Raw genomic sequence first — 22509 nt, forward strand, 5'->3', positions numbered from 1 at the left:
GTTCGGCAAATGACTACCGGCTATGTAGACGGCGATGTATTCATATTTCTCATTGGTGGATCTTCAGGAACGACGCTTCCGTACAGCCTCATGGAGAGGCTTCAGATGGCAGCTGTTGTATATGAGCGAATGCATATGCGTTGCAAGCATGGCGCAATTCCCCAGATCCTCCCGCCATGAAGCTTCGAAAATCCTGGTTGGCCGCCGTGTGTTTCGCCACTCCCGTTCTCGCATCATCACCAATCGTTCATTCGCAGGCTGGCATATACCAAGGACGTTTCCTGCAGGGATTCGACCAAGACCTATTCCTAGGTGTCAAGTATGCTCCAAAGCCGGTGAGATTCGCTCCCGCTCAATTAGCACCGGATTCACCTACAACATACCACAATGCCACGCAGTACGGTGTTGACTGCACAGGATATGGTGGAGACACAAACACCCTGGTTGCCGCAAATTGGACAAAACTGGGAGAGGACTGTCTACAACTAAACATCGTCAAACCAAGGACAAATGAGACACATCTCCCGATATTGCTATGGATCTACGGAGGCGGATGGCAGCAGGGTGCTACTAGTGATCCAAGGTAAGCTCTCTGAAGTGACTGCATTCGGGATGAAATACTCATCAACGCCAGATACAACATGAGCTACATTGTTCAGCAATCAGTACTCAACAACAAGCCCGTCATTGGCATCTCGATCAATTACCGCATGGCAGCATTTGGCTTCCTGTACAGTGAAGAAGTTGAGGCTGCTGGCGCACAAAATCTAGGACTTCGCGACCAGCGACTTGCGATGCAGTGGGTCAACAAGCATATCTCCGCCTTTGGGGGTGACCCCGAAAAAGTCACAATCTGGGGTGAATCGGCAGGCGCATACTCCGTTGGTGACCACATCGCTGCATACAACGGCGACAACGAGGGCCTGTTTCGCGCGGCTATCCTAGAAAGCGGCAATGCTGTCGGTGCACCACTCAACGGCACCGACTGGTATCAGCACATGTACGACAATCTGACCGAGTCGGTCGGCTGCTCAGATGCCGAAGACACGCTCCAGTGTCTTCGTGACGTACCCTACGAGACCATCGCACCATATGGCTACCAAGGTCTCGAATGGTTCCACGTCATAGATGGTAGCCTGATACCTCGGTACGGCCAACAATCGTTGCGGGAAGGCAAGTTTGCGAAAATTCCGCTTATTCTCGGCACCAACACCGACGAAGGCTTTGGTGTGAACGGGGTGAACAGCGACCCCGACGCTATCAATCAACTCGTACACTCCAAACGCTGGAACGTCAACGAGACTGTCGCGGAGAAACTTCTTGAGCTGTACCCGAACGACCCTACACTCGGCGAGCCGTACGGATGGGGAAATCGCACATGGCCGCAGTTTGGGTTACAATACAAACGTTACCAAAGTATCGCAACTGATCTGACAATGTATGCTCCTCGGAGATTGCTCGCGCAGAGCATGAGTGACCATGTCGATCAGGTCTACTCGTATCGATGGGATGCGCCCAAGTTCAACAACACACCGGAAACGATCGGCGTCAATCACTTCTCTGAGGTCAGTACCGCACCACCATTGAGTTGTCAAAGAAGCAAGGACTGACTTTAGGACAGATACCCTTCGTCTTTGGAAACCCAGAACAGCAGCTTACCCCATTGGGCAACAGCTCCGAAAATGTTGCATTGTCAAAGCTTGTCATGCGCATGTGGACTTCGTTCGCCTACGATCTTAATCCTAATGGCCATGGAGGTAAGTTTGAATGTCTTTTATTGTGTGGGTAATAGTATACTAACTCGCGTTGCAGTATCCCAAGCTCCTGAATGGCCGAGCTATGCAACCAATGCCACCAATTTTGTCTTCCGAAAAGACCAAAGCTATATCGAGGATGACGACGATAGAGCTGAGGGAGTTGCATACATCAATAGCCTAGTACGATGAGGCTGTCTGTAAGCTAGTGCCAAGAGGGCCGGGTAATACAAATGAGTCATGCTCTGCACACCGTCGAGATGACTATCTGAGAACGAACATGTCTCGTGTGATGAGCTTCCAGAGCTGAAAATGTGAGCACTTCCGATGTATAGGTAAAAGAGAACGAGTCTAAGATGTTCCCTCTTCGATGCATGTAGGCCAGCTTTGGTCTCGTCCAACATCTCGCAGCTTTGCCAAAAGACTCATTGCCACTCCCAGCAAGGATAGTCTCACGAATTACGTGAGTTTTTTAGTCATTCGCCAAAAATGGCATCGCTGCGTCGATCTCAGCTTAGGTCTTCGAGAACCATATGTCCTTCCACAATTTCTTCGACTTCGAAACGTCCTCATGCCACTCCCTCGTGTGCATCTCTGTGTGTCGCTGATCGAAAGTGCAGAGATATTGTGCGAATGACGGGTGAGGTTGTTCCGCAGCCTCAAGGAAGATAAAGAGCTTCGGAAAGCCGGGACAGGTCCAAGCATGGTGCAAATCCCAACGAGATTCATTTCTCACAATTTCTTTCCGCAGGGATAGAGAGCGTGTGCGCCACAGCTCAGTCGCTGTAGATAGGTGCTGTTGTAGTTGAGGCAGAAGGTCTCCAATGCGAACTCCGTCCGTTCGGTTTACGCTACCCACCACTTGCAGTCCTTCGCCAGACTTCGTTGTCGCGTAAATTCGCAAAACCTTGCACGGTGGTTGGGTAACAAACATGCTGTGGATAAGCTGCTCCCGGGATGGACTTGTGCTTGATGCTAGGCTTCTGAGATAGTCTTGTATGTGAGGCTTTACCGTAATGGTGTAGTTGCCCTGGAATGGTTGGAAGCAATCCCCGAATAAATCGACGAAGTATGGATTCACTTCAAATTGGGACAGATCCATCCATCGATGACCATCTGACAGAGAATAAAAGCTTCTCAATTCGTGCGATTTGAAGTCTCGGTGAATGCTGGTATGAAGAGCAGTGAGCATTGAATGTGGGAGTGTATCCGCTTGCGTGAATCGCGCCGTGACGAACGGCTCAGTCCAACCGAGGCGAAGTTTACCATTGAGTATAGAGTTGGTATAGAAATGCTCCTGAAGTTGTGCGACTTCGTCTTCAGATGGAGAAAGCCGCTTCATGTTCGGCGGAATCGTGTCACCGTGTTCGACAGCTGCGCAGGGGTACGGAGCATGGTATTGTGTATCTAACATGTGAACAACGACCTCTCTCCAACGTCTTGACACATTCCATGCTGCATAGTGAGTCCTTGGGGAGGCGTAGGAAAGAATTTGCTCGAGCAATTCGATGACGTTTAGGGCGCGGTGAGATCCGCCATGACCTGCGTGTCGTGAGACTGACGACGTGTCGGGCGACGCGTTCTGGTTTGTGGGCTTGGGGTCGTAGAAAGCAACTCTTTTGTCGATTGTGCGCAGAGCGGAAGCTCTCCATCCTCCGATAGTTTGCTCTAGCTGGTCAGCATTCTTGGGTCCGTTCATGGAGGCAGAACCCTCGTTGTCGACCATGCTGGCTACCTAGGTACTGTGAGACGAGGTATATCTGAGGCTTTGTAGAGAGAGAAGAGCGTTGAAGAATTTGCCGACTATCCGCGGGAAAATCTGGGCTTTATTGTATGGCGGTTCCTAGGCAGACGGTAAGCACGTGATGTGGACCCTGCAGACCCGTGAACGTTTCCAAGGCTCTGCCGTACCGACCCAGGATTCCAGCAGATGCCCACTCCAGTCAGTCTTTCGCTTATGCAATAGGTCGGAAGCGCAATTCTCATACATCTCACGCTTAATGTAGCAATCGTGTCTCGACAGACCGATGGGGTGGTTGCATGCCGGTACCGCCAGGCATCAGGGCGAGAGTGGTGCATGACGTTAGATTCAGCGAAGAATACTGAAGTCCTCCCGACCATGTATTCCCTGTATCGCAGCTTCCTTTGATCAAGAAGCTTCTTCATTGATGCAAGATCGAACATCGCAGGTAGGTGACAATACAACATTCACCTTGGAAGCGCTAGAAGCGGGAGGTACGAGAAGAGGCGCGTGAGAAGGGACCGCAAACTGGGTCGACGGAAAACGCGCAGGAGACACAGCTGAGAGTGTGAAAGTACTGTTCAACATACGCCATGTAGAAGACGCACCAATTTCCCCGCGCGCGTTCTCAATGCTGACGCTCTCGCTCAAAAAGCCGCAAGAGGCTTAGCGTGTGATGACCCTTATCGGCCGGGCGTAACAGCCTGCTCACTTATTCCACCATTCATGAGATCTACGATTGGCGAGAATGGACTATGATCCAGTTGGTGGCTACAGAGTCATGCAGACGTAAAGGGTAATAGTCGCGCTATCAGCGCTTGGTACGATGCTTGTTCTGACGGTGAGACCGTTTAGATGAAGGTGTACCGTGGACAGAGGGTGTATAAAGGTAGGAGGTAGAGCTGTGATCAACGACAGCAGTCCATACTTTTTACAACACTTCTTGACAAAGTTCTTCTCTATCAAACCGTATCCGATCAATATTACCACTCGAGCATCAGTCTCCGTACCAGTACAATCATCATGACATCAGGAACCTCCTGCTCAACAGAGTGCATCAAGGGCTCAATCCACGCGGGAACACCCAAAGGCACCATCGAAACACTCCACGGCCTCTCCGTCTACACAGTCGGAAACCGGACCACACCACGCGCAACAATCTGCATATACTCCGATATCTTCGGCCTGGGTCTTCCCAACAACAAGATCATCGCTGACGCCTACGCCGCCTCAGGAGAGTACCTAGTCTTACTTCCAGACTTCTTCAAGGGCGACCCCGTCGGACTCAAAGTCGCTGATGCGCTGCTTCCAGTAGACGCGGCGGCACAGAGTACGTTTGCGAAGTATACGGGTATCTTGGCGAGTTTGCCGACGTTCCTGATGTGGCAGCGGAGGCACGGGAAGGCTGAGTCGGATAAGATCTGTCTTGACTTTATGCGGGAGTTGAGGCGCGCGACGCCGAGGGAGAGGAAGATCGGTATGGTTGGGTTCTGCTGGGGCGGAAAGTATGCTGCTCGTACGGGGTTGGAGAGCAACATGATTGAGATCGAAGGTGTGAAGAAGCCGCTTGTCGATGCGATCGTGGCGCTACATCCAAGCCACCTGGTCGTCCCCGAGGACGTCGAGGGTCTCGTTGTCCCGACGAGCTTTGCGTGGGGCGTGGAGGATATCGCTGTGAGCTTTGAGACGAAGAGCAAGGTGGAAGAATGTCATGCGAAGGCACAGAAGGCGCGAAAGGAGTTCCCTGAGATCGAACACAAGGCGTATACGCCTGGCAGGCATGGGTTCGCGGTCAGAGGCAACCCCGACGATCCGCAGGAGAGGAGGGCGCTGGAGGACTCGGAGAAGCAGGTACTTGCGTGGTTCGAGAAATGGCTCTGAAAAGTGCTCTGTAATTCGGTAGCCGTACATTGGCATAGGTATCATCTCCGCGTATTCAAGACTCATTATATCCACCCTAGCGTCGTTCGCCTGTCAAGAGACCTTTTCTGGGCCTCTCAATTCCGCCTGTATTTCTGGGGAATGTTCTTCTCTACGACGCCTCTGAGCTCGAGCCTCTCCCACTCCTCTTGTGCCGCCTCCTTCTCCTCATGCATCTTGAAATGCGCAATGTCCTCTGGGTGGTTCAAGTCTTCCTCCTTCACATCGTCGCCACTGTGGTACTTCTCCCAATGATGGATCTCGTATTCGTACTCGTCGTCACCGTGGTGGCCTGGGCCCATGCCGAAGTCCGGGAGCTTGACGTTCTCCGAATCCTTTTGCAGGAACTCAGCCAAGGTGATAGAACCATCCTTGTTGATATCGAACATGTCTAGAATAGTCTGGACGACCATTTGCTTCTTGGTTTCGGAGATGGAGGCGCTGGAGGGGTCTTCGAGACCGTAGGTTCGGCGGATGTCGACGGTAGTCCATAGACCAGTACTGTCGTAGTCGTGCATGTTGAAGAAGGTGGTTGCGTCGTAACCCGCGATGTGATGCTCCTCTGCGACATTGTCAGTGAATGGACCTTCTTCTTTGTTTCATGTTGTGGGGATCTGGGGAAGTTCGTACCAGCCATGTGTCGCGTCGCCCAGTCGGCGTCCGCTGGGACTTCGACTTGCGCATGTTCGGCGCCGCCGTGCGCCGAGGCATTGAGGGCGCATGAAAGCAGCAGGAGCGCGCCAAGTGGTAGTTTGAACATGCGATCCATCTTTTGTAGAATTGTGAGACTCGAGAGAATGTGAAGGCTGAGTTGAGTCGTAGCCCAAATGTTGACGGCGGCCAGGGGCTCGGTCCCCATGGGGCCAACCGCCGACACTATGTCATAGGGGCCTCGAACTTAAGGTTTCCACGTGCAGCTCTCTTTCACCGCACCGCCCACACCACAAGCCCGCCATGAACGTCCTGGTTCTCCTGAGCCTGTTGCTCTTCATCCCATTTCTCTTCTTCCTCGCATTTCTAGCCGCATCTTCGTGTATGGGCGACGGCTTCCGCGCAAGATTCGCCGGCGTCACATTCAATCCTCGAAACGCATCGTTCGGTCGAAACTACACGCGAGGCTTTGGGTCTGGAGCAGGCACCGGCGGCTGGGAACAAATTGAGATGGAAGACATGATGGGAGAAGACAGCGACTCGGAATGAGGAACTTGACACGCGCGACGAGAAGCATGGCTTGACTGCCCATCTCGGTGCTGTACAGGGTATCTTCATCTACACGCTACCGCCGACCGGAGCCTTCTAGAACTCCAGGTCCTGCTTCTTCGGCATCTTGCTACCACCAGCCGCCTCTCGCACAGCCTCCTCCTGTGCCTCGGTATCGCCTTCCATCGGCGGCAGGCTGTACTTCGCGATCACAAATTTCCGCCTACTCAGCGTAAACGCCATGTCCTCGCCCAAGTCTCCTGCACCACCACCGCCGCCCTTCTCATGAAACACCGGTAGTTTATGAACGGCGAACATACCCTGCGGTCGTTCTTCTTCCTTCGTCGCACCTGCCGATTGTGCAAGCGCTTGCGCACGCGAGTATGGGAATGGAGACAGCTCAACGACACCGTCAGAGAGGATCTCCATCCAGCGGACAAGCCCCGAGGATCTTGGATACAGGGTCAATGGGATTGTAATAATGGCGGTCAGGCGCGTTTGATACTGTCGGAGTAGCGCGCGTAGAGCGTGGAGGAATTGGAGTACGGCGGTTGGGTGGGCCGCCGACGGGGAGTATAATGCCGGCGAAAGGAGAGATGGTATCACAACGCGATGAATCGTGTGTGGTGGTGTCGACTCTAGCTGCTGCCGTAAGTTTTGCAGTATCGGATGGAAGGGTGACGAAGTGCCTCTCGGTGGAGGTATGGGCACATAGTTGATCGCTGTCCCTACAGGGAGCGTGAGACGTTTGGCAAGATCGAAGGTATGGCAGAAGACCATCTGTTCTTCTGTCGCACTATCGCCTTGGCCTGCTGTCCTCTGCACATGGGGAGAGCCTATTGAAAACCTCGTCAAAACTGCTCGATAGATTGTCTTGCATTCGGAGAGTATATGTACACAACGCACCTCTAGCACTTTCAAACTGCCCCAGACCTTCATATCTCCACGCGATCTTCATCTTCTCTGCGCGCTCCTTCCCTTCCTTCCTCTTGTCCGACTTGTCTTCTGATATGCCCGGCAATTCCCTGCCCCACACTTCGCCCATGCCGACTACATGCACTTTATGGCCTTGCACCACTCCCTCAGCCGCGTAGAATCGCAGTAATGCGCCAGCATAGTCCGTCGTTCCACTTTCGCCTATGAGTATCGAGTTCCCCAGTGCTAGGCCAGCATGTCCTGCTAAGATGCCATCAAGCGAGGGTGTGCCGGTCGACGTGGTGGGGCGGCCATCAATGGGTGAGGGGCGGACACCGGGGGGTGTTGGTGCAGGTTGTGCAATCGAGGGAGACGATGGCGCATTTGACGCGTCTTCGCCTGCCGGTGCGCGAGATAGCGCGATGTTGCGCTTGCGAAATGCCATTTGCGTATGTCTTGGGCTGTGAGTCGCGCCCTGTCGAAAATGTTAGAGGGGCTATCGATAAGCGTGAGTTAGCGTCAGACGTCATCACCCAGCAGTCGCGACTGCTCAATCAATACAAAACGGGAATCGAAATCAATGTTTTTGCTATTTCCAGTGCGGTAGCTTGTAGTGCCTGAGCCGATCTTTTCTCTGCTATTCGCTACCGGGCCTTGATTCATCTTGATCCTTTCGCCCCGTAACATTGTCTCGCCTCCATGGTTTCTGAGTATTATGCTCATGCCGCCCGGGCGGTTGCATCAAGGCTCAGTCCCTCAAAAGATCCAAACGTTCTCCAAAGAAGACCGCAATCTTCAGCTCAGCGCAGTCAAACATCTGGACCCGCAATGTATCCCAGCAATCCTACCGTATCTCATCATTGCGGCCGCTTCAAGATACTCGCAGATGCTCGCGCTGTCCTCATTCTGGGAAAAGCTCTCCATACTCTGCCTTGAATGCTTCCATAATTGACTCCTTCTCTTCTTCCGCACATTCTGCAACCTGTATCTCGAGCAACTCTTTCTGGTTTGTGTAGAATGCTCGCGCTTTCTGCATCCTGGCTTCTGTGCGAGCACATTCTTCCTTAAGCTTGTCCTCCGCCTCTGACCGTCTGTCTCGTTCTGCTCGCGCCCTCAGTTTCCATAAGCGGGCGTATTTAACGCTGCTGTTACCAAGTGTCTTCAGCTTCCTTCTGACTTCTTCGTTCTCAGTTCGACTGGTATCTAGGAGCTTTTGCATCTGTTCGTGTCGCTCATGCAGAGCTGCCATAGCTCCGTCGGTTGCTTTGCGCGCTGCCTGTGCCTCAGAGAGCTCATTTTCGAGCAGTTGGATCCTTGCCATGTGTGCCTCTTTCTGGGCTGACGTGGCCGCCATGTCCTGTTCAATCTTTCTTCGAGCATCCTTCTGGTCTTTCAAGAGCTTTTTCATCTGGTTCTATAATCAACTTCATTCACCTAAATGGTCGAGGTTGCTGAGCATACCCTATCTGTATGGTGTGCTTCTTGTTTTGTTGTACCTGTTCTGTGTGAGCCAGTACTTCTAATGAAGCAATCCAATTACATCGAGCATGACTTACCAGTTCCTTCCATCTCTTCGGAGACATGATCCTTGACAGTGCGTGTCACATCTTCCATGGGAATAATAGCCCGGTCTTGGATACCAGTTTCAGCCGGTGACATCGCTGATGCGTGCGGTGCAGATGGAAGCATAGCTTGAATAGAGCGCATCCGCGTCTCTGCATCGGCGCTAAATTTGGTGGTGGGGATATTATTCATTGCTGCCCCATTCGCGACCGATCTGACCGCCCATTCAAAATTACCTAAAGCCCACGGATACTTGAAGGGTGTTGTCGCACCCTTCAGCAAAAAGTAGTACTCGATCAAAGTTCTCAACTCGAAGCCGTAATCGGGCCCTGCCATATCAAATGAATATCCACTTTGCCGATATGCGGCCTTGAATGGATGGCAGAGATTCTCGATGTACGGTAACATTGACGATAGTCTTCGTTGTGCTCCAGAGAGTATGTATACCCCCCCGGGCGACTCGTCAAGCTCTTTGAGGGCCCATGTTGCCTGGCTAGCCGTATAGCCGCCGATGTGAAGCTTTACCAGGGCGACTTTCATATGCGACTGTCTCGTGGTTCGAGTCTGTGATGCTGGTACCCACACCAAGTCTTCGACTGAAGGCAATTTCGCGAACTCGTCTGGAAAGTACTTTTTCGCGTAGTCTTCAACGTTTTGCAAAGTAACTTTGTCATTGGAAGCCATCTGTTCAAATGTAAGCAGCCGCAGAGAGTTTGGTACATGAGCCTGGTGTACCTCGATGATGCACCTGGGATTGAGAGGTCACGCTATAAGTGAGTTCGTCAGCTCTTCGGGGACGATGATTATCGCAAGGTATACCACTCGAACTTTAGCCAGTGGCATAAGTTCACGTAGGTAGTGGAACAGTGAAGTGTAGACTAAGCTGAGGAAAGTGGGTCACTAAGATATAACTCTCTATCAGGCCGATATCGAAGCAGGGTAGCTGAAACACTCAGCCTAACCTTACCTAGGCATTCTTGTCTCTGACCGCATAAGTTTACAAACGTCACTAGTAAGAGAACACTTCCTGGGCTAGTACTCCTTCACACTATGCTATAGATTGTTATTTTACTACCTAATTAGCGTGTTAAGATGGAATCCCAGAAGTTCTAGTTGCATTGTGCAAAAGCACTGCATGATTAAGCTCACTTATGAATGTATGCATCAGCAGTAGAACCTTGTGACATTCAGAATAGGATGTGCGCATCTATATCGTAGTACCTATGTTACGGCTTTAGAGTATTGCTATTCTAGTTGATGGGAAGCGCAGTTGAAATGAGCGGCATAACGCGTAGCCTCTGAGGCTGTGATGGTTTCTATTATACCTACACAGCGTCCGCGTGCGTCTTATACTACATTGAGTGCGACTCTTGAGCCGCCAAAAGCTGATTAGTAGTGACAGTTACTGACAGGTAATAGGCGTGAATTGACAACTGCAGCATAGGCTTATTGTCATCATGGGAAACCAAATTTGCTAGCTGGCACTGCTGGGCGTTCTTTCTTTGCGCATAGTGATATTCCTTTACAAGCTCAGGGCGAAACACTCATATGGGGCGCTCTGGTGTCATACGTGATGGATAGATGACGCGGAGTGCGACGCAAGGTATGAGTGTGCTCCTCTTCGTGCTTTCCTTCCAAGGTTCTCATCGTCTGGCACTAAAGTCCCGACATGGCTAGCGCATACTGCTAGCGCCATCTCCAAGAAGGCCGGACACCACTCGATGCTTTCAGCATCTTCGACACAACTCTACCTTTTCCATCTAATTCTACTTCCAACACAAGATCATGGCGGAGGATGAAGATGTTGAGTCTGCCCTGATCCCAAGTCTCTACAAACCGCCCGCTTTGCTACCGATCGCGCAGCTCAAAGATCAACTCCTCTACACGATAGAGACATACCCTGTAACTATTGTCGTTGGTGAAACAGGAAGCGGTAAGCTTCTAGAATCTCTCACAAAAGGGCATGACTGACATGTGGCCTTAGGAAAGACAACCCAAACACCGAAATTTCTGCTAGAAGCCGGCTGGTGCAATGGCGGCAAGCAAATAGCCATCACCCAACCCCGACGGATAGCATGTACTAGCGTAGCAGCAAGAGTAGCAGAAGAACTGGGTACGCCACTTGGTCAGCAAGTCGGGTACAGTATCAGATTTGAAGATGTCACGTCCGCCGCTACGCAGGTAAAGTTCGTCACAGATGGCCTGTTACTGCGCGAGATGCTCGTCGATCCACTCCTTTCACGCTATTCAGTCATTGTGGTCGACGAAGCACATGAACGAAGTTTGTCTTCTGACATACTATTGAGCCTACTGAAGAAGGTGCTGAGGAAGCGAGAAGACCTGCGCGTCGTTGTGAGTAGCGCTACGCTAGAAGCGGAACGTTTTCTTGATTTCTTCAACCCCGACGATGGCGAGAAAGTTCATGGCAAAAGCAAGGAAGAATTCGGGTACATCATTGGTATCGAAGGGCGCACATATCCGGTTGAGATCCAGTACCTACAGGAACCAACGAACGACTACGTGGAAGCAGCAATCGACACGGTCATGAAGATCCACGAGCACGAGAGCGAAGGCGACATTCTCGTGTTCTTAACAGGACGTGAAGAAATAGACGATGCAATCGACAAGCTAGGTGACCGCATCGCCGACATGTCTTCATCCAAGCAAAGGCTCATGCCCTTGCCCCTCTACGCTGGCTTGCCAACAGAAGACCAAAATCTCATCTTCACAAAACCGCCACAAGACACGCGACGCGTCGTCTTTAGCACCAACATCTCAGAGGCATCTTTGACTATCGACGGCATCGTCTTTGTGGTGGACTCAGGATATGTCAAGCTTCGCGCCTACAACGCCAGTCTAGGCATCGAAAATCTCGCTGTCGTGCCCGTATCGAAAGCTAGTGCCACACAAAGAGCGGGCCGTGCTGGACGGACGAGGCCGGGCAAATGCTTCAGACTGTATCCTGAAAGCGTTTACGAAAGCTTGGAGGAAGCCACGTTCCCAGAACTCGCCCGCTCGAATCTCGCACCTGTGATTCTGCAGCTTCTCAATTTGGGCATTACAAACGTGGTGCGGTTCGATTACCTCTCGCCGCCGCCATCAGCACTAGTAACGCGCGCTCTAGATCTACTCTACTCTCTCGGTGCGTTGGACGCTCATGCTCGCCTCACGAAGCCCCTCGGGACGCGTATGGCGGAGGTTCCGCTCGAACCGATGCTTGCTCGCGCATTATTGAAGGCCGCCGAACCGGAGTTTGGCTGCTTGAGCGAAATGCTCACAATAGCCGCAATGATGACTCTGCAAGGCAATGCTTTCGTTTCTCATGACGGCGGAAAGAAGCAACTTGATGCGGCGAGGCGGAAATTTGCCGTAGCAGAAGGCGATCACCTTACACTATACAATGTTTACGAAGCTTTCGTGAAAGCTGGAATGGGTAACACGGCATGGTGTCATTCGAACAGTCTGAACCACAAGTCGCTCGTCAAGGCAGTCAGCGTCCGGAAACAACTGGCTGCTTACTTGGATCGTTTCGGCGTCAAGGAGAATGTTCTCGCAGCATCTGGCGTGCTGAGGGTGGGCGGCACACCACTCGCCGAGCGCGTCCGCCGCTGTCTAACGACTGGCTTCTTCGCGCATGCTGCTAGGATGAAGGCAGATGGGACTTTCACGACAGTTGATGGGAAGACCACGCTGTGGCCTCATCCGACTTCTGTGTTCTTCACGAGAAAGGCGGATTGGGTTATATACACTGAAATTCAGTCTACGAGAGACAAGATTTACATAAGGGATCTAAGTACAGTGGAGATGGACTGGTTGACGGAGTATGCACCGGAGTTCTACAAGATCAAGAATGGCGGTCGATGAGACGAGAAGAAAAGTAGCTTGCGGGTATCTATCAAAACTAAAGGCATAATTACATAAGGACATCATGACAGGACTGCTGCTTGCCCGCAATTACTTGCATGCGTCGACGAACAGCTCTCGCATGCCCTTCAGGAAGCTTGCTAAGTCGCGCGTTTCATTTAGTCTGTCCACCACCGTCTCGACCTCTTCGCGTTCGACCTTGGGCCGCGTCTCCAGCACCCTGTAATCGCGCTCGCTGGTATCCAGTTCAAACCACGCCTCACGGTCCCACTCCCTCTCATCGACATTGGTATAGACGAACTTCAACCTGTCGTCTTTGCCCAGCCCCTCAATCCTCAACCCCAAATAGTTCTCCCAGAAGTCGAGTTCTGGTTCGTTATACCGACTTTGCCCATCGAGGTAACGGCGGTGTTTGAGTTGTGCTTCCCGGCGCGCGGAGATGGTCTTTTGCACTTCGGCGATTTGGGCGCGCAGGCTGTCGCGGTGGGCTAGGCGCTCGTCGCGCTGAAGGGTGAGGGCGGAGATGGCCTCCTGCATTTCGGAGGTTTCTTGGGACTCCTTGGAGATTGTCTGACTGTGCTGGGCTGTCTTGAGTTCGAGGATCTCGATGTCGCGCTTCTTCATGCGTTGGTCCTCTGTCGCAATAGTTAGTATGGATCAGACGAGATGCAGGTGAATCGTGTCTCATCGTACCATGGAGTTCTGCGACATTCATGCGGAACTGGTTGCGCTCTTCCAGTACTCGTCTGCGGCCATTCTCGATGAAAGCGTCAAATCGTGTAGTGAACTGGTTCATGCGACTGCGCAGATCGTCGAATCCGAAGTTGATGCTGGGTAGTTGGTCGGCCATGGACGGCGCATCGTGCGAGGAGGCGCGCATCGTGGTGCTCATGGAGGGCTCGAAGGTCGTCATAATTGCGGTTCGACTAAGACGTCTCTCGTGGCGTATCCGAATATGTGGTGGGGTGCGATGCGACGTTGGGGTGAGGGCGGATGAGATGGTTGCTCCGTAAACAAACATGCGCGCTAATGCGGCAGGAGCGATAGCGGGGCGCATGCACGTGCCGACGCGACTTTTGGCGCTAGTGGAACTTTTTGGCGAGGTTCCAAGGTTACTTTCATCATCGCGTCCGGCGCATGCTCAACCTTGACAGACACAATTTTCGCTCTCGCATACGGTCGTTCGTTTTCTGCGTACAAAGAATGAGTTTATACTCCAGCGTCGTTACGGATCGAGAACCTTTACGACAGCCCAATGGCTGATAGATCGCTCAAAGATCTGAACTACGGCCATCCCGGTGCAGCGACTTACGACTTGGAGAACAGAGAGTGGACGTTTGCCAGGCCTTATTCCGCACGCCCATTCAAGCGCATACGAACTTCGAAGGACGCGACTCCTGCGAGCAGCCATGCGACACCGGCATTCTCTCTCTCTGCAGAAATCTTAGCGAGTAGGACCAGCGTACAGAAGGAGATCAGCAACAGCATCGAAGAACACCCTCAGCTCTCTGCAGCAGCCGAAGTCCTCCCCGATCTAGCTGTAGTATCTGCTGCCATATCATCCACGGCTTCGACCTACGATCCGCTCGTCGGCGACCTACTCTCCTTCAGTTCGATTACACCGAAGGGTAGACACGAGGCATGGCAAATAGCTGCATTGCCGACAGGGGAATCTGGCAGCATACTGCAGTTGTCAATCCTAGACAACGAAAGACACGGTTGGACAGCTGACCCGAAGTCATGGGTAGAAGGGCGGACCTTGAAAGACACGGAGAGTGGCTTCTGGAATGAGGAAGCGGCACCGATCCAGCAAGTTCACTTTTCGCATTCGGATGACAGCAGACCTTTTCTGGCTGTGCGACTGCCTACCCGTACTGTCCTCTTTCACCCAGACTACCACCGCCGACCACGCGCTTCCGCTGTCTCACCGTTCTACCGCTTACCCGCCTCCTCGATCGAACTCCACCCTATACTCAGCATAAGTCAGAACGATACTGATGGCTTTGCTCATGTCGACGTCACATTCAATCCAGACTTCCAGTTGCAGTTTGCACTAGTCGACCTGAATCAGACATGGAGTATATGGGACATCGAGCATCGGCCCATACTTGGCACGTACTCGGCTTCATGCCTGCTTCGTGGAAAGATTGATGAACTGGAAGAGGACGGGAACACAGCTTGCGAAGACGGTTGGGCAAGGATGCTCTGGGTAGCTGATACAACGACGTTGATGGTATGCAACAGGCGCCATTTGAGCATCGTCAGCATCAAGGGCAGGACAACGTCATACCTTCCCTGCCCAGAGCTTTTCAGTGAGCGATCGGCAGACTGGATCTTGGATGTCAAGCAACACCCAAGTGATAGGAGTCGGGTTTTCGTCTTGACCTCTACTCGTTTATTCCTCCTTTCGGTCACTGCACCAAGTGAGCTGCTTCTGAGGGCTGGTGAAGCTGGAGCTAAGGTCCTCACATCCTGGCGGCACTACCGGGGCGTGGAGGATTTCACACTTCACATAAGCGTACAGATGCTGTCGGACGATGGTAAGTTGCAGATCAATCGCTCGACAAAAATCTCACTGACAGCCTGACAGAAACATGTGTTATGCTCCACTCTCGAGTCAACAACTTGGTCCAAATACAAAGCTTCCGCAGCAATACCTCAGATTCTTCCGGCCTCGTTACCAGTTCAGATCCGACCCTGCTAGACCTTCCCATCGGTGGATCCGCGCACATAAGCAACTTGTACATCGAGCCCATGCAATGGGAATACTCAGAGAAAGACTGCGTTTTCCTCCAACTGTTTGTGACGCTCTCCGACTTAAGTATGCGCGAGCTGGTTGTCTGGAGTCGGAGCACCTCGACAGGACATACCACCGAGAATGACCATGCCGTTGTAGATTTCACGCGAAGCACGATCAAACGCCCTAGAAACCCTATCCTTAACTCGAAACCACGCAACAAAGACGACGATTTCATAGTGCCTAATGGATTGATCGACAGAGGGTTACCAAGTTCCAAGATTGGCAGGCAGCAGCCAGAATTGCGCAGATCCTCGGACGGTGCTGCCGTGCCGGAAACTCGGGACAATGCTTCTCTGGGCGAGATTCTATCTCAGTCAAAGAGCGCGGCGGAGCAGGTCTCGGGTACCATCGATGCGGTGGCCGTCATGGATCAGGTGAACGAAATGCTGGCGACTGGTGCAGACTTGCCACCTTTACCATTGGGTACTCTGTAAGTGAACTGGGTCTTGTTTGCGTTCTGAACTAACAATTGCAGGATGGAGTTTACGCACGCACAGTTCCATGTTGCAGACATTGACGAAGCTTCGTCCAATTTCCAAGAGCTGTTCTCTTCGCCAAATGGTCAAGATACTGTGGATGTTCAGCGTATCGCAGCTATGCGCGTACTTGGTTTGACCGACGACAGCGACCTCACCATTTCCGATGCATACGATAGTATACTCCAGACGTGGGTTGCGTCTATGCCACCCGATATGCCAATTCGCGTTCGGCAACGCCAAGAAATTCTGGCTCGGCGAATTGCTACGGAGTTGCTATTCTCAAGCACGTGTATACGTGACGATCGGATCCAAGTGCCAACTGTTAGCATACAGCGTGGGCAGAGTCAGGACAGTGCCGTAGCCTTACCCATCTTGCCTGCAAGACCAAAGGAGGCTACCTTCAACTTCACCTCAAGATATTCTGCCTTTCAGCCGTTACCGACACCGCCATACTCATCTATACCACCTTCGTCTTTGCCTCCTTCCTCTGTGTATGGATCGTCCCCACCCGAGATACCTTCCATGGAACCAGCTTCATCAGACCCCCTCAGTCGGCTTAGCAAGTATCTTCAGACTTCCAAGGACCCGGTTATCATTCCACCGACCGTGTCCCAAAGTCTCGCGCATTGGGAATTAGGAAAGGATCCGCATGTGTACAATTGGGTCAGTATGGAGCGTACTCTTCGGGCCGAAGAACTAGATGAAGAGAGCCAGCAACAACGCGAGAAGGAACGCAAGAAGAAGGAACGTAGGGAAAAGCGCCAACAACGCGAGAACGAGCTCATGAGGGCCAAAACTGCAAGTCAACTTAACGCATATCCGAGAAGCTCTCCAGGGCCCACGCTGGGTGGTATAGGTAGCAGCAGTCAGGTACCGAGTCAGAGCCAAAGTCAAAGCCAGGTACCATTCCAGACTGGTGGCTTCATGATGCCACAAAGTCAAGTAGAGCGGGGCAAGTTTGGAGGAAAGCTAGACAAGAAGAAGAAAAAGAAGGGGAGGATCAGTGGATTTTAAGTTTCGGGATAGCGCATCGTTCCGTTCATGTGACCCCGGAATACAAATGCTACATGTGCACAGAGCGGACGCCTCTCATTTGATGCCGTCACCGGTGCGGAAAGAAGGAAGCTCCTCCCCTCAAAGTGGGGTCAGAGGGGTAGCTTCCGCATTCAACTACATAGCTTAGCTGCACCCCAAACTCATCGTACATACCAAGGATCGCATCCAATACAAGCAATTGAATCTACAAAAACATCACCAAAGTCCTTCTGCAACGTCAAAAAAATGTCAGGCTTCCCATCTCTCCAGCCCGCTTTCACCGTCCGCGTCGACATCGATGCGCCGATGCAAGTCGGAGGCCAGCATGGCGCGCAGTTGGTCATCGTCCCGATGGTATCCGGTACAGTGAAGAGTGAACCGGGCTTCGAGCCAAAGCTGGATGGAGAGCTGCACGGTACCGGCTACGACTACATTCACAACGACGCCGATGGCGGAAACATGCGCTTGGATGTCAGGAGTCAAGTCAAGTGAGTGCAAAGATGCGCATGCCTGTTCGAGAGGATATTGAATTCTCATTGTAATATAGGAATCACGATGGAACGATTCTGGCAATGTATTACAAGGGTACCGTGAAGCTCACGCCTGGTGTCGGCAAGGTGCTCTCTGGTGCCTCGGATGCTAAGACCACGGACTACGGCGACTCGTTTGTCAACTTCACGTTCGAGACGGGCAACGAGAAGTACAAGGACCTGCAGAATGGGACGTATGTCGCTGCCGGCCATTTCGTCACAGGCGAGGGAAAGCCAGGTGTTGTGGTGGAGTACAAGGTTAGCAAGGTTGTGTATGAGGCGTAAGTCAACACACGTGTTGGGGGTGAGTGAGGTTGTATCGGGTTGTTATCTGAGGATACTGATGCGTGATTTAGGGCGAAGACGGGTACATCGCGACTTGTATATAATCCCAGCTTATGATCAATGACCGTACTCATCCTTTCTTGTTCCTTATTTCGACTCTTTTCCTGAGAGCCCTAGGTGTATAATTCTGACATCATTAACATAATTTCATTCAGGACTGCTCTTTCACTTCCAATTACATCACCTCGCTTGTTATGGTTGCGCGCACACGAGCAGTGACAGCGCTTTATCAGAAATTACCACACAGCTCAAACTGTTGCGCTTGCAGTAATTATCATCGGAGAATAGTATACATTATATCTAATTCCTTGTTACTTCATATAACATCTCCGGCCTAGAGCGTGGTTGAGTGGTAAAACACGATACTACTGTTTGACGATGGCTTGAGGTTCGAATCTGCCCTTGGCTGGTCGCGGATGAGTGCGTTTGTTATATTTTGCTCTTTTTTTTGCAACTTTACCATAGGCTTTATTTTTGCTTTCGTCATCTACTTTCACCTTGGGCTTTATTTGTCAGAGTAAACGGGACGCTGGAGAAATAATGCGAGCAGGTAAGAGACCAGCGCAAAGTCTATCCGGCTCCGGTGTCTAAATGCTCTGTCTTATATTATTGCTTGAATTGCTGTCCATTTATACACCGCTTACAACTTCTCGTATAATTATAAGATAAATGTTTGTTCGCTCTCACCCTAGTTTTTTCAACACTCATGTGCACCTCTGGTTTTACCTTTACTTTGTCGCTGTCGAACGTAGCGCTTGCTCACACCGCTTACGCATCCAAAGCGACAAGACGTGGAAAACTTCTCCACTGCTTCTTAAATTTGACATTGTCATCATTACATCTGTTTGCTTAGCTGCCTGCTAGAGTCACCACTTGTCTTCGTGTCCATCGTTCGAGTGCGCACATCATCAGGCTTGGAGTGGCTCTTGAATCAGCATCACCCTAGCATGGCGCGCACTCAGCTTCCAGCTTTACCTGCCTCTGCAGATGATATCCGGGAAGCAATACCATCGAAGGCGTTCCAGTGAGTACATTACATTCAGTCTAGTGGACTAAAACATAGTCATTGCCAGACTGACTTTGTACGAAGCCACTGGAAAGATCTGCCTGAGAGAAGGCACATTCACATGTCAAACGACAAATGCACCTCGTTGGGCATCATTCGCGGAAGAGCGGCGGTGTGCCCGTTTGGACATGTGCGACTGATACATCAATTCGCTACTGCCCCAGCGAAAGACTGCAACTGCATTCGCTGATCCCGAACGCTCAATCTTGTCGAACCTATTACGACAGTCATTTTGACTTGTTGGGCAGCGCGCAAGATCTCCACGACATGAATCCCGCCATGGGCCCGCAACGCAAGCGTGGATTGGCTTTGATCGATTGCGTCATCAACTCTGTCTTCCTTACAAAGGGTCAACTGGAACATACACTGGAACTGATGTAACTGGACATACTCAGAAGTTTCAGACTGGCTTGCAGGAATTGCGCACAACATCGAAATCCATCCGCGACGAGGTCTCATGACGAATAACTCTTGAGATCCAGTCAGAGGGTGCAGCAATACAAGAAGGGTATCAATACACTCCAGCATGCAGAAGAGCTGATCGACTTCCCAATGTTGCATCCACGAAGTGAAAGTCCTCATCGAAAATTCTCGCCCGTGTCCAGCTCACAAACACATCTGACACAGCACCTGAGTATTCGTCACTGAGTGAGTACATGTGCCTTCGCTTTGCGACAAGCAACCAACATCTTCACGCAGGCTTCAGCAAACTCAAGGTCCAGGCCGTGAGTACTTGCAGCTAGAGATGAAGTCATTTGTGTAACCACGCCGCTGACCAGCTGCTGTAGGAATATTCTAGAAACCGAGAAACAGAATGACAGCTTACACTGGAGCGCGAGGTTCAAGCCCTCAAGGCCGAGCTTGGAGAACGAGAAAACATGACCAACACCACGAAAGCGAAGCTCAGCAGAGTAAAAGCTAGACGACGAACGCTACAGGCGCAACGAGAAGAGTGGAAAGAAAAGAAAAGAACCGACAAGGCTGAGCGAAAAGAGTAGCTAACGAGAGCAATGGAGGTGAAGAGGAACAAGACTGTAAGTGGATGCTCTTGGCCAAGAGCGGCAGACAGCTCGAGCTCACCTTCACCTTCACTTGCGGAAATTAAAAAAATTGCGCTCTAACTTTTGACGCAGTCAACCTCTCGCTCGACGGTTTTTTACTCTTGATCGTCTCCGTCACAATACCAACACTACACACTCATCAACAACATGCCTCCCAAGACCAAGACCGCGAAGAAGAAAGCGCCTGCGCCTTTGCTGACCCTGAAAGAACTGGAGAGTTACGGAAAGGAAAAGTCGCCCGACGGCTTCGCAAAAATTCCAGCTCCATCCGCATTCATATTTCAGGACCAGGTCGTCAACAGCAACGGAAGCGACTACAAGATGTTCGTCGGCCACATCAACTCAGAAGGAAAGAAGAAGCCACTGTATGCACACATTACACGGCCGTGTCGTGTCGAGTTCCGATACGACGTGAACATAGTAGCAGCCAGAGAAGACCGCGATCAGTTCGAGCTGATCAAGGAACTGTCACACTTCTATTCAGGTTCCAAGAAGATCGTCCTCCCTGGATTGGAAACTATCATCGCATATCTGTTTGTCGCGGACGATAAGTGGTTCGGTATCATGGACGGTGCCCGCGGCGACGTTTCCTTAAAGGCCTTTAAGTTGGTCTGCGACACCTTAGCGAAGGTCCTAGACAAGGACGTCTGTGAGAAGAGTAAGTCATAGTTCCACGCATACAAATTCGGGTGTAAGAAGCTAATTAGTTCTCACAGGAGAGCCTGGAAGTCTAGAGAAGCTCAAGAGCGCGTTGATCCGGAACGAAGCGAAGCTCATGGGAGAGTTGGTGGAGAAGACCAAAGAGATAATTCAGCACGGGCAGACATTTGGAGATAGATTAAGGGATATGTTCGACCAGACATCCGGCTTCGAGCCGTTGGAAGAAGCGCAGAAATACGATATGGAGGAGTTCGAGAAGTTGGTCGCTGGATTTGAGAAGAGGTTCGGCAAGATCTAGGATTGTACAACAGCAACATCCAGTCGAGGTAGATAGTTGTGACTTCAAATTACGCTCTTTCCATTGGGTTTCGAGTACACTACTTCACAGAGAGTTTGGGAAACCGTCCACTGATCCATGCTAAGAACGAAGCCGGTGGAGTATTGTAATGAAATCCAAGCGCCGGAGAAGAGAAGCGACTACCGCAAGCAACCCTACATCTCGTACCGAAGTAATAAACAATTAGGAAGACTCAACCGCGCATTTCGCGACATGCTCTACAGAGAGAAAGCTAAGAGTGTTGATGTAAGAGATCTAGAGGTGAAGAGGTCGTTGTACATCGAGGCGGTTGAGTACATGGATCAGATACTACAACAAGAGGGGAATGGTATTGCGATCAAAGGACAAGCAGCTGCGGCGGTTTAGGTGGTAGAATGCTGGTTGCATACGTGTTGTAGACTTAAGATGTTCTCAGGTTGTACAGTACAGATAGCTAGCACGTTCGTCAACGACGTCCTGTTCTTGAGAAACTAATGTCCTTCTTAATGTGTGATATACGCTTGCATCTTATCGTAACCTTAGTCTAACCTTGTTGCATGGATGCCCTTTCCTACTACTATGTATCTTTTGAACTGTTCGAGATGAAACCGATAGATGTGTGTTACGAAGGCAGTCGCACTATGAGTGCGAGTCATGCCTTCTTATAACATGCGTCGTCCTCAGAGTCTTCCTCCCTCCCAAAGACCAGATCTCCAAATCAGCCAATCGCCCAGACCTCCATAAGGTTCAAAGCTCAGATATTCTTAGTGTACAGGCTGTAAGTGCGCTATTTAACAATCGAACCGTTGAAGGAGACGTAGAAGGAGGGCATAGACAAAGATCAGAAGCTAGATGCGCGATTCGAGAAAAGATTTTGCAAGACTTTAGATTGCACAATAGCAGCATAGTAGATTGGTCGCAGGAAACTAGTGTGAATTCAAAGCATTCTCTTTCTATTAAACCTCATGTACATTAGCTAACTAAAGAGTTTATAGAACCGTTCACTAATCCATGCGAACTCGACCAGTCCGCATAACCAGACTTTTGATATGTAGGCCATAAGAGTGCCTCTCGATTATCGACGTGCAAAGATGCCTCGGAGCACATTTGGTCTTAAGGAACATGTACCGCTACCACATGAATGCGCCGATGAGCTGGAGCTCATGGGATGGAAAGTACTTGATATGCGTTTGAGATACAGATGTATATCATTGGGAGAGTTGTACATATAAAGAAGATAATGTCTGGCTAAGTGGGTCT

At 51.1% G+C, this 22509-nt stretch overlaps 10 protein-coding genes across 10 annotated transcripts; 6 read left to right on the forward strand and 4 right to left on the reverse strand.

The window, feature by feature from the left end:
- Positions 1-176: 176 nt before the first annotated feature.
- On the forward strand, positions 177-1946 carry J4E83_001337 (uncharacterized protein; the record flags this gene model as incomplete). The annotated part of the gene is made up of 4 exons (XM_049328293.1): positions 177-583; positions 635-1565; positions 1622-1757; positions 1813-1946. The coding sequence occupies 4 exons, from the start codon at positions 177-179 to the stop codon at positions 1944-1946; spliced, it is 1608 nt and encodes a 535-aa protein (XP_049192811.1).
- A 2572-nt stretch (positions 1947-4518) lies between these two features.
- On the forward strand, positions 4519-5376 carry J4E83_001338 (uncharacterized protein; the record flags this gene model as incomplete). The annotated part of the gene is made up of 1 exon (XM_049328294.1): positions 4519-5376. One exon carries the CDS (start codon positions 4519-4521, stop codon positions 5374-5376), a length of 858 nt encoding a protein of 285 aa, XP_049192812.1.
- Positions 5377-5492: 116 nt separating this feature from the next.
- Positions 5493-6184, reverse strand: J4E83_001339 (uncharacterized protein; the record flags this gene model as incomplete). The annotated part of the gene is made up of 2 exons (XM_049328295.1): positions 5493-5977; positions 6046-6184. 2 exons carry the CDS (start codon positions 6182-6184, stop codon positions 5493-5495), a joined length of 624 nt encoding a protein of 207 aa, XP_049192813.1.
- A 527-nt stretch (positions 6185-6711) lies between these two features.
- Positions 6712-7975, reverse strand: J4E83_001340 (uncharacterized protein; the record flags this gene model as incomplete). The annotated part of the gene is made up of 2 exons (XM_049328296.1): positions 6712-7451; positions 7522-7975. 2 exons carry the CDS (start codon positions 7973-7975, stop codon positions 6712-6714), a joined length of 1194 nt encoding a protein of 397 aa, XP_049192814.1.
- Positions 7976-8431: 456 nt separating this feature from the next.
- Positions 8432-9189, reverse strand: J4E83_001341 (uncharacterized protein; the record flags this gene model as incomplete). Its single annotated transcript, XM_049328297.1, has 3 exons — positions 8432-8944; positions 8992-9026; positions 9087-9189. 3 exons carry the CDS (start codon positions 9187-9189, stop codon positions 8432-8434), a joined length of 651 nt encoding a protein of 216 aa, XP_049192815.1.
- A 1689-nt stretch (positions 9190-10878) lies between these two features.
- J4E83_001342 (uncharacterized protein) lies at positions 10879-12957 on the forward strand (the record flags this gene model as incomplete). The annotated part of the gene is made up of 2 exons (XM_049328298.1): positions 10879-11026; positions 11078-12957. 2 exons carry the CDS (start codon positions 10879-10881, stop codon positions 12955-12957), a joined length of 2028 nt encoding a protein of 675 aa, XP_049192816.1.
- A 90-nt stretch (positions 12958-13047) lies between these two features.
- On the reverse strand, positions 13048-13870 carry KPR4 (Ribose-phosphate pyrophosphokinase; the record flags this gene model as incomplete). Its single annotated transcript, XM_049328299.1, has 2 exons — positions 13048-13592; positions 13651-13870. 2 exons carry the CDS (start codon positions 13868-13870, stop codon positions 13048-13050), a joined length of 765 nt encoding a protein of 254 aa, XP_049192817.1.
- A 342-nt stretch (positions 13871-14212) lies between these two features.
- J4E83_001344 (uncharacterized protein) lies at positions 14213-17250 on the forward strand (the record flags this gene model as incomplete). Its single annotated transcript, XM_049328300.1, has 3 exons — positions 14213-15497; positions 15575-16187; positions 16233-17250. The coding sequence occupies 3 exons, from the start codon at positions 14213-14215 to the stop codon at positions 17248-17250; spliced, it is 2916 nt and encodes a 971-aa protein (XP_049192818.1).
- A 267-nt stretch (positions 17251-17517) lies between these two features.
- J4E83_001345 (uncharacterized protein) lies at positions 17518-18086 on the forward strand (the record flags this gene model as incomplete). The annotated part of the gene is made up of 2 exons (XM_049328301.1): positions 17518-17759; positions 17819-18086. 2 exons carry the CDS (start codon positions 17518-17520, stop codon positions 18084-18086), a joined length of 510 nt encoding a protein of 169 aa, XP_049192819.1.
- Positions 18087-20420: 2334 nt separating this feature from the next.
- Positions 20421-21231, forward strand: J4E83_001346 (uncharacterized protein; the record flags this gene model as incomplete). Its single annotated transcript, XM_049328302.1, has 2 exons — positions 20421-20931; positions 20990-21231. 2 exons carry the CDS (start codon positions 20421-20423, stop codon positions 21229-21231), a joined length of 753 nt encoding a protein of 250 aa, XP_049192820.1.
- Positions 21232-22509: the final 1278 nt, after the last annotated feature.

The sequence above is a fragment of the Alternaria metachromatica genome (assembly GCF_023757995.1).
Source record: "Alternaria metachromatica strain BMP 0045 chromosome Unknown scaffold_2, whole genome shotgun sequence".
NCBI lineage: Eukaryota > Fungi > Ascomycota > Dothideomycetes > Pleosporales > Pleosporaceae > Alternaria > Alternaria metachromatica.